At 48.6% G+C, this 16,993-nt stretch overlaps 1 protein-coding gene across 1 annotated transcript in view; it reads left to right on the top strand.

The window, feature by feature from the left end:
- Positions 1-16,132, top strand: part of LOC126534838 (endothelin-converting enzyme 1-like) — a 54,746-nt gene extending 38,614 nt beyond the window's left edge. Inside the window, exon 4 of the mRNA XM_050182066.3 lies at positions 15,388-16,132. Coding sequence (XP_050038023.2) covers positions 15,388-15,579 — 192 coding nt within the window. The 3' untranslated portion in view covers positions 15,580-16,132. The remainder of the gene's footprint in view (positions 1-15,387) is intronic.
- The last annotated feature ends 861 nt before the right edge of the window (positions 16,133-16,993 follow it).

Genomic DNA, 16,993 nt, shown 5'->3' with positions numbered 1-16,993 from the left:
GTCGATGCTTTTTAAGAGGGGGGTATTGATACGTGTACTTATCTTTATCGGGCGACCACGTTTCGCCGCTTAACAAATGCAATCGCACAGCGCGGGACGCGCCTGCATGTATCCGACGTTTCGGGAAAGTTATCGATGCTTCTACCCGGCTGTCTGTTGTCGCCGAACCTTGTGTTATCTGATTTCATCGCGTAGCGCGAATGGTGTAGAACTTTGTGGAAAGCACGCGGGTCCAAACGATTAGTCTGGAACATTCGACGACTGCTCTATAAAAGCCGACGCGCTTGACCCGCTGAGCAGATTTTCGACGATCGCCGAGCGTGTTCGCCGCTATCGTTGCGCTATAAGTGTAGCCTGTTTTGTGGGCACAGGTTCGCCCAATAAAAGTTAGTTTTCTTGTTCACAGTATTGCTACTGTGTTCTTTCTTCAACGTCACCACCACGTGACAATATGTAATTACAATCATTCGGGCTATCTGCTTGGAGACGGTATTTAGTGTGGCGATTGTGTGTGTGACCCTGTCATTGCTCTGAATCCACTATCCCAAGATTCAGGCTTTTGAGACTTCCGCAATTGCGTCGCCGTCAACGCTTACATTTATCTCTCCCTTACTTCTGTACAGCGCTGGGAAAGGATACCTTGCAAATGTATCGTGAAACGATACAAGATACCCGGGCCACAAGTATTTGAGACAAGTACCGCTGAGGGGTTTTAGCTTGTCCGCAAACGTATTAAACGTATTACCGTTTACTGAATGCTGGATCACCAGAAAGGTATACAGCTCCAACAACGCTGGTAGCGACATTTTTTCGCGACGCATAGTGCATACAAAGAGTACATAAAGCTGCAATGGCCTTAGGAATTCTACATTTCTGCCTTACCCCTTACTGCATTAATTTTTTTTCACGTGAGAGAATTTCAGTAGGCTTGACTTGTAACACAAACACCCAAAGTAAACTTATTTTTTAAAAATAATGAGCGAATTAGAAATATTACAGCTTTTTCTTCGCGTATCACATATGATACGCCATGCAGTTAGGGTAATTTTTTTGGACGTGGAGAAAAAGACAGGACACGAAGGGAAAAAGGAAGCTGCATTGAAAAACGAATAGAAAATTGGTGAAATAACATTTATTGCACATTGGTGTTGCAGCTTCCCTGAAATGGCATCACTAAAGCAAGGGTGATGATATCATTTGCTTGCATAATTAGTACATCTTGCCTTCCTAGTGAAACGATGCGAAGCAGTTTCGCTCCCTGTTGAAACAGAGGGCCGCATTGCACTTTTTGAATGTTACATTTGTGAGGTGGTTGCAAGAGGGCAGCCTGCAGCGCACTCGCTTGACAAGCCAATACGGCATGTGGTCCATTTTGTGAAGGCGAACATCAGCAGTTGGCAGTGGCGCCAGCGTGGTCCTCTTCTTTGCTTGGATGAGTGACTCGCTATCAGTACTGGGTCTCCCTGCGCGCTTCCTTTCTTGTAACTTCCCTGCGCTGCAAAGTCCTTCTGCGACAGAAGACTTGAACTCAAGCAGGGGGGTCTTGGCACTTTTTTGCCTTCGCCAGAAAAGCCAGGCATTCACCACAGTGAGATCCATCAGGTGAAAAAATATGCGGGGATACCATTTCTTTGACCGAATCTTGATTCGATAGAAGCCTAGCATTGAGTCAAGGAGATGCACACCACCCATATGTGTGTTATAGATCAACACAACATTTGGGCAGGGAATGATTTTGTGTGCTTTTTCTTTTGCGAAGTACCGTTTTACTTCGCCCGCTGATTCACTACCGGCAAACGTGGAAAGCAATGTGACTGTCTTATTGTCGTGCCACGCTACTGCAGACAGCTTGGTCCCCGACAACTCGCACACCCTTTCTTTATATGTTCCTCTCTCTTTCTTTTTCGTTTCTTTCGGGAGCGTGCAGCAAGGTAGACGGTTTCGCCGCCATTGCTAAGGCACTGAATCCCTTCGTTCTCTAAAAATACTTGCAGAGGAATAAAGTAAACCAGTTGTCGAAAAACAACTGGTGACTGTTTTGCCTGGTAATGGTGCGAGACAACCTCACGACAACATTGCTGCTTGCGCCTAGGTCAGGCTCACCTGGCAGCTGCTTGTTTTCCGCGGCACCGCTGAAGACCTCAAAAACGTAGCAGAAACCCGACACCCCACTTAGAGCAAAAATTTTGTAGCCCCAACGGTGTGCTTTCTCCCGATTGTATTGCTTCAGTGAGCTTCGTTCCTTGAAAGGAGCAATTTGCTCGTCGATACACAGTTTCTCTTCTCGCGGAATTATCCTCAGCTGCTCAAGCAATTTATTCAAGAGGAGTCTGACCTTGTGCAGCTTGTCGTGGCCAATTTCTGCCGTCCCTTCTATGCAATCGTACCAATTGAGCCGGAACGCCGGGGATGAGCGCTTCTCGATGAAACAGAGCGGTCGAAAAGGAACACCAGCTACTACAGTAGCTCATAGATCGTGAGGCGATGCTTGAGGGAGTGTTCATCGATTCGGTGCCATGCCACTCTCGCTGACGCTCTGGCAAGGCTGTGCTATGCGCCTGTTCGTTGTCCATTCGAGCTCTGGAGTACGTTCTGACTGCGCCTAAATAAGACCCAACGAAAACGCGCCAAGCGTCTCGACGCGCTCGGTTGCTGACGAGGTGTTCCACAGCTCGAACGAAGCTCACCAGTGTTCAGCTGAACATTGGGCCACCCTAAATTGTCAAGTTGGATGACCCCGAAGTTTAAATTCACCCACCCCCGACTTCAACCTGGCCCATCCTCAAGCTTGCGTTGCCCACCAGCAAAAAAAAAAAGAAGCACGTTAGGTTACCCCACATCAAAATCTAAATTTTCTCCGCGTGCACGTTTAACTTGCCCTCCTCCCCTATTTCAAGTTGGCCCATCCCCAAATTTCAATCAGCTTACCCCCAAATTTCAAGTTGGTCCATCCCCAAATTTCAATCAGCTTACCCCCAAATTTCAAGTTGGCCACGCTTACTAAAAGCTTCCTCATACATATTCTAAGGAGCGCTATCGGTAGTCATTTCTTTTTTTTTTTCAATAGTTTGTTTGTTATCGCTTAAAAGGTACCAGTCATCTACATTTACACTATCATAACGATTAAGTGTCTTTGCAGATTACGTATTTCTGTGCAGATACAAGACATTACACTTTTCGCGTTACAGGGCTGAGCATCTCGCCAAAGAATACTTACGCATTAAAAAGTCGGCTGCGCGCCGACATTCGCCCTTGTTTGCGGGGCCCCTTGTCACAGAAAATTTGGTACCGGCATAGGTGTCGGCGTCCGCAGCCGAGAAAATCTTCCCGAACCAAGTGTAATCTATACGGCACTAAACTTCCTCACATTAGTCTTATGTGCTTTTTAAATGTATTGCTCGGAATTATGAGAATGGCAGCTCCATAAACAAATGCCGTGAAAGAAACACCGACAATGCATGTCTTTTATCGTAAATCTTATCAACATAAAATATCAAAAGTGCGAAGCAATACCACAAGGTTACCCCAAGCAAGAGGCCGTGTTTCTGCCAGAATGTTCGCCTTCGTGCATCGCTTTCGCCGCCAGCGTTTCTCAGTAAGCATTATGGTTACCTACAGGTTACGTTATGAAAGTAATCTGCATTTTCTGGGAAAAAATAGATTTATTGACCGGACCTGAAGAAATGATTAAAATTCTTCAAAATACTCCCCCCCCCCCCCCTCAGCATCAATTTATTGTTGTACGTGTATGCCACGCCTGGAAGGCACCCTGAATGTCCTCGATGAGAATGTTTCTCAGGAACGCTTTAACGTGCTTTTGGATGTCTTCAACGGTCTCCCAACGCTTTCCTTTCAGCGCTCTCTTCATTCGGGGAAACAGAAAAAAAGTCGCAGGGAGCCATGTCGGGACTGTAAGAGGGATGAGGGACCACCGAGGTCTTGCTCCGGGCCAGGAAGTTGGTAACGATGAAGGACGTGTGGCTGGGTGCATTGCTATGCTGGAGCTTCACCAAGTCTTTGATGTCATCCCTCACGCAGGCGACCCAGTGTTTCAATCTCTTCAGCACCTCCAGGTAAAAGGCTGAGTTGACAGTTTCCTCCTGTGGCGCAAACTCAAAATGGACAATTCCTCGGGCGTCAAAGAAGACAATGAGCATAGTTTTATGCGAGACTTGCTCATTCACGCTTTCTTAAACCGGAGGGATGGTTTTTTATACCACTCGTTACTCTGCCTTTCCTACTCTGGGTCGTACTCCAACATCCAGGATTCGTCTCTGGTTACGAAAGAGTTGAGAAAGTCAGGCTCATTTTGAATCAAATCCAACAATTCTTGACAGCGCAAAGCTCGAAGTTCTTTCTGATTCGGCACAAGCTTCGTGCAGACTTTGCGCATTTGCAGATCCTCGGTCCCTGTCTCATGTACCGCACACGTGGACATGTGTAGCGTTAGCAGGACAGAACTCTCACCACATTTCCCGACTAGTTTTACCGCGCTGCCAGGGATATAGGCGCAATAACAATCATGCGCATTACTTTCAAAATGAACGCTTTACTAGCTGCAGCTACGAGGAAGCGTGAGAAGTCAGGAGTCTTTGACTGCTATCACGTCCCTCTCTTAAAGTGAAACTTAAGCGTTCTCGAAGGTTTTTATCGAGACGGCGCGATCGCCCCCACGGGGCTCTGCTCCACCTACAGGGACGCGTAGACCTCATCGCCTGTCCTCGCTGAAGGGCTCTAACGAAAAAAATAAAAGAATGTCGCTGTCTTTAGTTTTATTCTAGTGGCTTAGTGGCAGCAGTATCAGCTGGATAAGCGGAGTTCAGCCCATGTTTATAGTTTCCCAGCGTGTGGTTGCGATAGCCCCCCCCCCCCCCCCCCCAATGTCTAGTGCAGCTCTAGTGCAGATCTAGTGCAGCTGCTTTTCATATTCCCGCTTTAAAGTATGATTGGTCGGTTCGCTTCACTACAGTCGTGTCCTCCACAACGGCCGAAAGCGTTGCCATTGAGGCAGCCCTAAAAAAGCTACGGCTTTGTACGCCTCAACCCGTAGTCATTCTTACAGATTCGAAATCCGCCCTTCAAAGGTTAGAGTATGGGTTCCCTACTGATGCTTTATGTCTAAGCTCCCTACGCTCGGTGCACACTCTCCTTATCAAAGGCTTCTCCATACGATTCCAATGGGTGCCCTCGCACATAGGTATCATAGGCAACGAGATGGCGGACAGCCTTGCCCATAGAGCGCTGTCTGGGAATCCTTTGAGAAAAGTGCCTCAAGAGGACAAGAGACTCTTCAGAGAAGCGGTGTCGTGCCACTTCCACTCTTTGTGGAGCTCACCTCACAAGCCATGTGTGACTAAGGGTCTCAAAAGAAACCAAGCCACTTTACTGCTCCGCATTCGCACGGGCTCTGCTCGTACCCCTGCGTGGATGTGTAAGACTGGCCTGGCGTTGTCACCATTATGTTCAACGTGTGGTGTGTGCGGTGACATAGAACATTACCTTATGTGCTGTACTCTGTATGACGCGGAAAGGAGCGTGTTATTCGGGTCCCTCAAGAGGACAGGAATTCCCCACAGTTCTATACAGGACATTGTTTTCCCGCGCGGGAACCGGTTAGATAGGAAGGAGGTTTCTCGCCTTCTTTTAAATTACCTGCAGGACACGGATTTGGCCTCCACATGGTGACCTTAGGTGTGACTATGTGTAGTGTAGTTGTGAGGTCTGTGTCTGATTTATATGATTTATGTCTTTTAAGTGTCGCTACGGTGGAGCAATTGCCGGCAGCTACTGCAAGGCTAATCCCACCAGTAGCCTACAACCACTCAACTCAACTCAACTCAACTCTTGTATCCTAAGATACACGATACATTCTTTCATGTGTCGGAAATGCAGATACTGATACACGTCTTGCCATACGTATCATGATACATATACAAGATACCGAAATAATATCTAAGATAATAGCTAAGATACATGTATCTTCGAAACTGCCCAGCTACTGTAGTATCGACTCTGCACGCGAATGACCTGCGCCTTTTCCGGCGCGCAGCAGAGGCCGCTGCTCCCGAGAAACTCAAGACCGGCGTCGCAGCTCTCTGCAGCTTTTCTTCCTTTTGTACTAGCGATTCTTTTCACGTCCAAGGCACAATGTCGTCTGTGCACAGCGTGTAGCCCAGCTGTGGGATCTCATATAGAGCACGAGCTCGCCTGCACATCGCGACGTTGAAAAGTAGCAGTGATACAATTGATCCCTGCGACGTGCCATCGTTGGGCATGAAGAAAGTGTGCGACCTCGTCTGTCAAATAGTAATGGTCGCCATCCCACCGGAAAAGAAGGATTTAACGTAGTTGAAGATCCGTTCGCCGCAGCCCATTTCGCTCAGTTCCGAGAGGATGGCCTCGTGTGAAATTTTGTGCAAGGCCGACTTGAGGTCTAAGGCCAGTATGAGGTTTTCACTTCCCACGAAGACTCGACCCAGAACCTGCTCCCTCAGCAAGAGAAAGGCCTCCGGGGTAGAGAGCCTGGGTAGAAATCCAGTCATTGTGGTGGAAATAAATTATCGCGGTCAATGTGCCGCTGGAGCCGGATGTCCACCACCCTCTCGAAACGTTTTCCCATACAAGGGTCGCGAGTCCCGATGGCTGGAAACTTGCCTGGTTTGCCTGGATATTGGCCTCTTTTCAATTTGAAGGGACGAGGCCTCGTGACCAGCACTTGTAGTTAAATAGGGTCGCGATCCGATCTGGAATCTCGTCACCGAGTTTCCTAATCATTAACTTAGTTGCGCGGTCTGATCCCGGGGTCATGTTTCGCTCGGCCACCTGTGCCTCTTCGCAAACTTCGTGCAGCGTTATCGGAGGATCGAGTGCGACGCTCGCCGGACCCGTGTAATTTAAGGTGCAAAGCGGGATCACCACACTGCCGACGTAGCAGTCCATGAGTGCCTGTCGCAATTCTCCATCCATCCCAGGAAAAAAATCTACAGTCTATTGAACAGTTCTCCTCATGGCTGATTTTCCCTTGCCAGCTTCCAGCATGCTGCTGAATAACGTCCAAGTCTGGGCGGCACCCAGAGTACGTCTGAAGAACCCGCAAAACTGTACCCAATCGTGTGCAGCAAGTTTTGCCGCGTACTCGCTTGCCTGTTCCGACACAGAGGTTATGCGCTATTACAGTCATCGGTTGAGCCGCTGCCTCGACCATCTTCTTAGTATGCTTCGTCTGCTCTCCCAGAGGTGGAAAAATTATGGAGACTTACCTGCCAAAATAACGATCTGGTTATGATGCACGCCGTTGTGGGGGACTCCGTAAATATGGACCACCTGGGCTTCTTTAACGTGCACCTAAATCTAAATACACGGGTGCTTTCACATTTCACCCCCATGGAAATAAGGGCACCGAGGGCGGGATTCGATCCCATGACCTCATGCTTAGGAGGCCAACACCATAGCCACTAAGGAACCACGGCGGGTCACAGAGGTGAAGCAGGTGCGGGTCAACCGCGGGCGCCTTGATCATGCGCCTAGTGTTTATAGAGTTTGCTTTGTGCAAGTCGCGAATCGAGTCTGCCCATCCTTTGAAATAGCCCTGTGGGTGTCGCTGTGGATTGCTTGGCGAACCTTTGTGCAATCTATTGAAACGCTAATATTGTTGTGATTCCCGCCCATAGTTTTGTTAGGTTCATCCAAGTCGCGCGCCTGACGTTTAGTGTAAACGTGAAGTGGGGGCTCGTGTCTCTGGGAATGCTGTTCCCGACTCTGGTGGGCGCCAATGACAGCGTAATGAGCGGGTAGCCAAGGCCTGCCGCGCCGCGCTCAGGTGAGAGTCCCTTGAAAATGCTTTGGATGTATCCCTAAGTCATGCTGGGAGTGGTAAAGTCTCCCACCAACAATGCCTGATTTTAGGCGCCCGCCATCCTCTTAACCTCTGCTAAGATTTTGGCAAAAGTTTCACGCCTGTTTTGGGTGAGCTGTAGACCTTCCATACGAGAGTGTGTTTCTTTTCACGCTTTTGCGGTATAATTTTATATAACTGTAATAACTTGACGCTTCGTTTTTATGGGGGCATAATGAATTAGCGTGGCCGTGAGGGCCTTGGAAACTAGCGTCGCGACGCGAGGAAGTTTTTGGTTGTATAGGGTGTAATCTCCCTGCCTTGGAAACTAGCGTTGCAACGCGAGGAAGTTTTTAGTTGTATAGGGTGTAATCTCCCTGCACTCCGGCCTGCTTGGAACCGACTACCTGCAAGCAAATTACATTCGGTGCTTATATGGTTGTGTTTATGAAATTGTGAAGTGCAGCCACTCCTTTGTGAAATGTACGGCATTACTTTCGCCAAATTTCTGTGTGTCCTGGTGGTCTCTTATTACATGACTGAGCCATGTTGTCTAGAGTTGTCGTTGTCGGTACCGTCCGATTCGTCCTGTACGCGATGGCATGCCTTCGGGCGACCTCCCGTGGAGTTCTTGCGCATGTGCGTGTTCAAGGTCTAGCCACTGCCGCTATGGTCTCGTCCGTATAGTATTTTTGTTTGGCGAATTCAGTCGCCATTTGCGGCGGAAATTTGGTAAACTTGCCTAGTACGTAACCACTAAGGTATTTGGTAACCGTACCGACGCTTTTCGTGAAGGCTTCCCCGCTAACCGCGATCCCTGACGGGACCCGGTGAAGCCCCGCGGGATTCTAGAGCATTAAGTCTGCCCTCTAGGGCTGCTATGGCTTTTTGAGAGATTGTGCGCTCCTATTTAATCTGTTCTCTCATCTATTTGTTTTCGGGACTAGCCGTTTATGCTGTCCTATAAATTCTTATACTGGGGATTTTCACTTATTGAAGCATTGGTAGATCCTCGGCCAGCTCTGCTGACTCTGGCGAGTGCCAATGTTGCTCCTCTTGTTGTCACCGTTAGTCACCAGGGCAGCAGGGCTGCTTGTAGCTCTTGAAGACAAGCTGTTTCCTGTCGCCGCTGCTGGCTCGGCATCTCGAATGGGATCTTCTTGCGCTCGTTGTCGACCTCAATCTCGAACGAAGCTGTAGCAGGGGGAGTACTCGTCGTCTTCGGTGTCTGCGTGTAACCACCTCGGACGAGGCGGCTGCTGGGGTGGCATCTTGTTGAGCTCGTGTAGAAGCTTTTTTGAGGCGGTGGAGCCCTGAGGCCCTTCCGGCATTCCTTTGCTTCGGTCAAATCTTGTTCCCCACACGTGCTGCACTTGGAGGTGCAGTCGTGTTCCCGCTGCGGCTCCTTGGCACCGCATAGCTGGCAGACTGGCAGGTACAGCACAGGCAAACGTCCGTGCAGTGTCTCCTCTGGTTGTACATACTGAACTGTACAGTGCTCCTATAAGGATGACAGGCCGGTTCGTCGTCAACGTAGTTTAAGCGGCTACTCCGTGCAGCATGCCACCAACTTTGAGCCGGGTTATGCGGCTAATGGCGTCCACCGACTCTTGGCTGGATGATGAAACAATAATGATGTTAGATCCCGGCTTCGGGCGCAGCAGAAATTGATTTCCGCTAACCGAAGGCTCCGGTTAGAACTTCATAGAGCTGTGGCGCAGTCACGTCTTTGATGGATAGGCCTTGGCGCGGCCGGGCAACAATATTGAAGTCTTCTTTTAGAAGAAGGGCAAAGCGCTTCCACCTCCTCTTCGTCTTTGGCTGGCGTCGACTGCCACAAGGTGGAAGCGGCTCGGGAAGGCAGCTGCTGCTTCAATGCCAACTCCGTTTTTCGATACTAGCACCTTCCTCTGTCGGAACGAAAGGACGGCTTGCCAATCTCCCTCATCTTTTTCCTTATTTGGGGCACTCGAGTTCAATAGAGGGGACCTTTGAATATCCGTGGCTTCGGCAGTTTCGACTACCATGCCGGCGCACGGGCGGCTAAGGCTGACCACATCTACGCTCAGGGCATCCTTTGCGCTTTTATAGGTTTCTGCTTCTGTGCTTTAGGGATAGCGCGGCCGCCTCCGCTTCGGAATTTCGAACTGTTGCCAAAAGATAAAAGTTGCACTCATTGCTTCCAACTTGGTGTTAGCGTGAAGCATTCGTCGGCTTCTTCCGCCTTGTGTCGTCGAAGTTGTGCCAAGTTAGAAGAACCGTGGGAAATGATTGTTGAAAGCGTAACCTATGAGACGGGCGTTCACACGCTCAGGTTCCCTAGCGTTCCTCGCGCTCTAGGAGGAATCCAGACGTACTTTGTTCTGAGTACGAGCGTTTTTGTGCGTCTCTTCTTGCTGCTCTCGAGGCATCGCCTCATCAGTCACTTCCGCGTTCTTTTACGCCAGCTATTGCTAGTGACCTTACGCTGACACAGCGCGACGAACTTCTTCACTTGCTTCAAGAATTCTCTTCTTGTTTTGACTGCCAAACAATATCGCTCGGTTGCAGAACCACTGCTTCGCTCCCTATCGACACTGGGAGCCGTGCACGCAATCGATAGGGTCCCTACCGAGTAGCGGCAACCTTAAGACACGTTATCATTAACCAGGTGAACGATATATTGAAACGCGGTGTCATTCAGGCTTCTAGCAGTCCCTGGGCATCACCAGTAGTCCTAGTCTAAAAATAAAGACGGCTCCATACGATTTTGCGTTGATTATCGAAGGCTTGACAAGATTACCCGAAAGATGTGTACCCGTTGCCACGCATCGACGACTCACTTAACTGTTCACAAGGAGCGGATTTTCTTTTCCCTGAGATCTCCACTCTGGCTACTAGCAGGGGCGCGTGCTTGACGCTGACTCACCAAAACCACGTATGTAACACCAAACGGCTTGTGCGAATTCATTGTAGTGTCGTTCGGTCTTATCAACGCGCCGGTCACCATTGGACGCATGTTGGATGGCATATTGCGCGGCCTGAACTGGCACATTTGTCTCCGCTACCTCGATGACGTTGTCGTATTTTGCCCAGATTTTACGACCCATCTTGGCCGTTTACATCAAGTTTCGACCTGTCTCAGGAATGCTGGTCTCCTGCTTAACTTGAAAATGCACATCTTAGCGGCTCTAAAACTGGCTATATTAAACCACGTTGTCTCCAAAGAAGGCGCTCTTCCTAATCCTGCTTAACCTCGTGCTGCATCCAAATTTCGGAAGCCCACTAACTTGAAAGCACTACGTAGCTTCACTAGCCTATGCTCCTATTTTCGGTGATTCGTTCAAAATGTCGCTACTGTGATGGCACCCCTAAACCAACTTCTCCAAAGCGACAACGAACTTTCTACTTCGTTCGACTGATGATGCCTTTACGACTCTTCGCCGCCCACTTACGTATCCGCCAATTTCGCGCCATCTTGATCCAAACGCACGCACATAATTTTACATTGACGCCAGTTGTGTCGGCCTTGGTGCCGTGCTCGCATAACATAAGACCACTAATGCCGAATACGTGATCGCTTAGGCCAGTTGTGCCCTCAAGAAACATGAGGCCAATTAGTCAGAGAAAAAGAGTGTCTTACCATCGTATGGGCTCTTCAGAAATTTGGCTCATATATCTACGGTCAACTCTTTGACGTGTTGACGGATCATCACGCTCTTTGCGGGTTGCCTAACCTCAAAGACCCACCGGGCCGCCTGGGTCGGTGGGCCCACCGAATGCAAGAATATGACATCCGTGCAGCCTATCTCTCTGGACGCAGATGCTCTGACGTCGATGCCCTCTCGCGCTTCCCAGTTCCTTCGGACCCCAGTACTGCTACCTACAGTCATGATATCGCATCACTTGATATCCTCGACATGGCCTTAGAGCAACAAAAATACACATGGATCGTGTATGATATTTGATGTTTTCTCAAATCCCCCGGCAGCTTTGGCACGTCGCTTGTTACGCCGACAGGCGCAGCATTTCACCATTCGCGACGGACTCTTATGCACCCGAAACTACCCCAAAGACGGCCGCACATAGTTCATAGTAGTGCCCCGCCACCTTCGAGAAGATTTATGCTTCGTTTTTCACTCTGACCTGCAGTGTGGTCACGACGGAGTGTCGAAGACCCACACATGGCTTCGCCTACGATATGACTGGTGCGGGATGTACAACTTTGTCCACAAATGCGTACGCTCCTGCATTGCCTGCCAATAACGCAAATGTGTCCAGCATCTCTCCACCGCACCTTTCCAGTCGCTTCCCTGGCCAGCTCATGTCGTGTCGGCTGTGATTTATACGGACCTCTTTCATCTACGGGCACTGGCAACCGATGGATTTTTGTCGCCGTAGATCCCATGACACGATATGCTGAAACCGTCGCTTTGCCTGCCGCGTCAGCAAAAGACGTCGCCTCGTTCATTCTAAACAACTTTGCTTTCCTCCATGGCGCACCTCGTGAACTGCTGAGCGATCGGGGTCTCGTATTCCTCTCGGACGTTCTGCAGTTACTCCTATCTGAATGCGAAATCATTTACCGCGCCACTACGGCTTATCACCCACACACCAATGACTTAACAGAAGGATTCAACAGAACTTTGGGTGGCTTGCTATCGATGTATGTTGCGTCTGACCATTCCAACTGAGATCTTGTACTTTCCTTCCTTCATCACGTACGCATATAACACTGCCTCTCAAGCCACTGCCGGATTCTCACAATTATTTCTGCTTTGAGGCCGCAATCCATCCAGCACCATTGATACGTTTCTCCCATACCGCCGCACCTAGCTGACTGCTCACCTGTTTCTACGATCGCTCAGCACGCCGAGAAATGCCGACAATTGGCCCGTTCTTTTACGTCTGCTCAACAGTGTCGCCAAAAACAGCGTCATGACCTCAACCCACCCCCTTCGCCCTTCCCCATCCACTCACTCGTGTGGCTTTGGGTCTCACTTGTTGCTGCTCCTTGCCTTTCGTTCAAGCCCATCCTGAAATACCACGTGAATGCTCAACAATCTCCAGTTAATTACGCGGCCCAACCGGTATCGCTATCTTCCGAACTCCGTCGTCGCGGACGAGAGACTGCACATTGACCGGCTTAAGCCGTATTACAATCCACTCACCTCTTCGTAGGTTGCCAGGATGGCTACTCCTTTATTCCGGAGGTGATCGCGAGAAAGACGGTCGGCATGCTGAAAAGCCCTGTTGCCTCCCCCTCCCCCCCCCAATCGCGTGTTTGGTACTCAATTCGCTCTCTGGCGGGCGCCCTACCTGCTGGTGCTGAGTGTGGCGCTGCTGCTCTACGACCCAAATAAACTCCCTTTATGTAAATTAAACACGAACGTGGCCATCACCTTACGCTTGCTCCAGACGTACACCTACCTAAGCCCCGTCGTCTTACATCCCTGCTATCCGGGTTTACGCCCAAATGATGTGTGTAACGTTTGTGGACAGAGAGCAACGCTGCGACACATGCTCTGGGAATGCGCCGGCAACAACGGTACTGAAAATACCTCCGTTCACGACACGTCCACAATCACGGCCGTTGCCAGAGTACGCGAAGGCTCGAGCTCACTTCTTCTCGACGCTGCCCCGGCCGCGGGAGCCACCGGCAACCTTCTCCATCGGCGTCGTCGCTGCTGGGAGGCAGCTCTCAAATGTTGAGTTGGCAGACCAGCTCTGGGCCGTCCGGCAAGCCGTAGATGCTGCCCGAGTCCAAGGACTTCGAGCCGCCACCTGAGGCTACCACAACAAAAACTGCCGCACCATTCTTTAATAAAGTTTCTCCTTCTTCTTCCACAATATATATATATATATATATATATATATATATATATATGTATATATATATATATATATATATATATATATATACATATATATATATGAGGGAGAGAGAGAGATTGAAAGCATGCTTACGCACTATCCGTGAAGTCCCACTAGGCAGTTCCTGCAGCAACTTTTTTACCACGATGAGGTAGTAGTGTGGTATTACAGGCCATGCGTACAGTATCAAACACTAGTTTCCTGACGCGCACATTGAAAAGCACGAACATATGTGACTTGCCGATTGAGAGCATTCCCTGTCACAACGCTGGCGTGCGGAGGAGCACCGGCGGCGGGGACTGCATGTGCTCACACAAATCTTGCGTTTGGTGCGGCCGCTCGTTTTACCATTTTAAGTAAGTCGTGTCTCCAAAGCGCAGTGTACGGAAGCTCGGGGTGCAGGTAACAGCGTGCATAAAGGGAGCAGCATGGCGGACACCATACCTCTCGGCTCGCGCTCGCATGCACGCTCTTCTCCCTGGCACAGGCAGCGGATGCACTCCAATACAAGGCACACCAGTGGCGTTATGCACTCTACTGCGCATGCAGCCACGGCCGGTCTAGAGAAACAGACGTACACTCTCTTCTAACCGAGCCGTAGAGCCATATAGGCCTTACCACGTGACCTACAACATTGGTGGTGCAGGAAACGGCACGCAAAAAAAAGCAAGCACATTTATTTTGTTAAAACCAGCGCACGTGCACAGCTGCACATATTCAGTTTTTAATCAAGAAGACGTACAAGTTTATTACTTAAAATTCGTGTTTTGGGCGACTTGCGTACTGAGTCTTTGGCGTTACCCCATGTTCGCACTGTATAAAACATGCTGCATTCGTGCGTACCGTTAAGTAACCCGGCTTCTGGTACACTTCGCACAATGGGATTTATGTTCCCAAGCAGAAAACCTATCGTTACAACACTGAATAACCTTGATCGAGGGTATACTACAACAAAAAATACAGCCACATGAGTCGCTGTTTGGCTAACTGCTTGAACAATGAGGTGCTGCATAATTTGTTTTAAGAATCGGTCCTTCTGCTTTGTCAGCGTATTTTCTTCTGCTATGAAGAACCAAGTTGCACATTCAAAGATAACCACAGGGCAAGTGGTTGTCTTTTTTGAATGCGCAACTTGGTTCTTCAAAGCAATGTCCCAACTAGCCCAGCAAAAAGTTCTAAATTACTTCTGTTATATAATTTTATTAAAGGACAATTGTCGTGTCTGAGTCGCAGAAAATTCGCCACCTAGCGCCGTCATCGTTTGCGCCACCTGTCCCATAGACGTCAATCATAATGCTAGCTTTGATCGAGACGCTTTTGTGAGTGGAGAGAAGATGGTGAAATTAGCTTTGCACAGCCTATCAACCAATTCTCGAAGAAACGAGTGTAGGTGCTATTATAATAAAATTTCCTCATTTTCCTGAGGACAGTTGATCAGCTAGGCTCAGCTAAGAAATATGCCGATTGACGTACCAAAACCACACAGATCCGACTTGCCTTTTCGACTAGTGCGAAACCATGGACTACAGGCTTGTGCAAATTAAAATTTTGAATGCTTATAAAAACGTTTTTTTATACATTGCAGCGTCTGCTGTTTTATTCTTGTCTATCTCAACTGCTGAACAAATATTACGTGTGTAGATTTGCAGCAACTTATTGATATGCGAATGTTCCAATCCAGTGTGGTCTTTTGTACGCAGGAATTGACGGAAGAGAAGGTATTCTTCATCAGCGTCTGCCTCCTTTCGTGCAGGAGCACGTCCCCGGATGGTCCGTTTGGCAGCGACTGCAACAAGGCGGTCATGAATTTCGCCCCGTTTGCAGAAGCCTTCAGTTGTCCACCGGGTTCAAGGATGAATCTGCCAAAGACGTGCACATTTTTCGATAGATAATTTGACATTCTTCTCCAATTATCTGGCGCACTTTTTGCAAAATGATGCATGTCAGTTCCAAGTCTTGCTGTGATTATTTTTTGCAAGTATTTGTTACCCTGTAACTTTTGTTTTAAGGCTACCAAACAGCGATAACCTGCGTCGTTGCCGTAAGGCAAGTTTCCTTTTGCCCACTGTGGATTTCAACTTGCCTATTTGCACTTCTCTTTTATAACACTTTGCATAACTCTCTCACCCGCTTTGCCTATTTTCAGTGAAACGTAACACAATTTAAATGACATCATTTTAAAATCGCACTGTCATATTTACTATAGTTTGTGTTAACAATAATGCCTGGCTCTGAAAATGGTGCTTAATTATTTCTACTGAAAATGAAGAAACAGAAATATTATAAACCTTATTTACAAACACTGTTTTCTTCGAACTGTGACGCTGTTGCTCATGATCTGTTAGCAGGAGAAGCCACTCTGTAAATTCATACCATCACCGCAACCCTGGTCCACACCGGCTGCGTGTCGCAAAATAATAAATCAAAAGCTTTCTCTGCCAATTATTCCATGGTGTGGCCTGAATCCATCAGTAGTCTGTCAGTGATTCGCTGGTTGGGCTTTCGCTGAGTAGATTCAACCCCACTTGAATAGAATGCGCATCCTCCGCAACCAATCAAACCTGGGCCTGCTAGCGAAGCAGCCCGATACTCCCCATGGTATTAGATATACGGTATCTATTACGATTATTTATTTATTTATTTATTTATTGGCACCTCAAGTGCTCCGTTTGGGGTTTTACATGAGGGGTGGGCATATTTAGGGTATATTTTCAATGAATGCCTTGAACGATGAATTACTGGAGTGGTGCACCGCTTCAGCAGGTAGATGATTCCAGCCTTTCGCTGTTTGAACGAAGAAAGAGTTAAGATGAGCGATGGTGCGAGCTGGAGGGGGATAAACAGCCTTTGAATGGCTATGACGGGATGAAGTTGTATGCGCAGGCGTGATGTCGGTCTTGGGAAGCAGCGAGGGATAAAGTTTGCAAATAGGTACAGTCTTGCTGTTTTGCGGCGGTGCTCGAGGGTTGGAGGGTTCAGAAGTGACTTAAGTTTAGTAACGCTAGTGGGGTAAGAGTAGTCAGAATAAATGAACCTTGCGACACGATTCTGTTTGGATTCCAGTGCTGCTGCCAGGTTAGATTGGTGTGGGTCCCGCACTGAGCATGCGTCCCGCACTGAGCATCAGCAAATAAACAAATCTTAGAAGAACAACCTATCGGTAAGTCGTTAATGTATATTAAGAAGAGCAGTGGCCCCAGGACTGCGCCTTGTGACATGCTGGAGATAACGGGTGATAAATTATACAAGCATTGGCTAGCATAAACGACCTGTTGACGGTTAGCCAGAAAGTTGCGTATTCATTGG

This window comes from Dermacentor andersoni, chromosome 7 (genome assembly GCF_023375885.2).
Source record: "Dermacentor andersoni chromosome 7, qqDerAnde1_hic_scaffold, whole genome shotgun sequence".
Taxonomy (NCBI): Eukaryota; Metazoa; Arthropoda; class Arachnida; order Ixodida; family Ixodidae; genus Dermacentor; species Dermacentor andersoni.
This window is presented reverse-complemented; position numbering and strand designations above follow the sequence as displayed.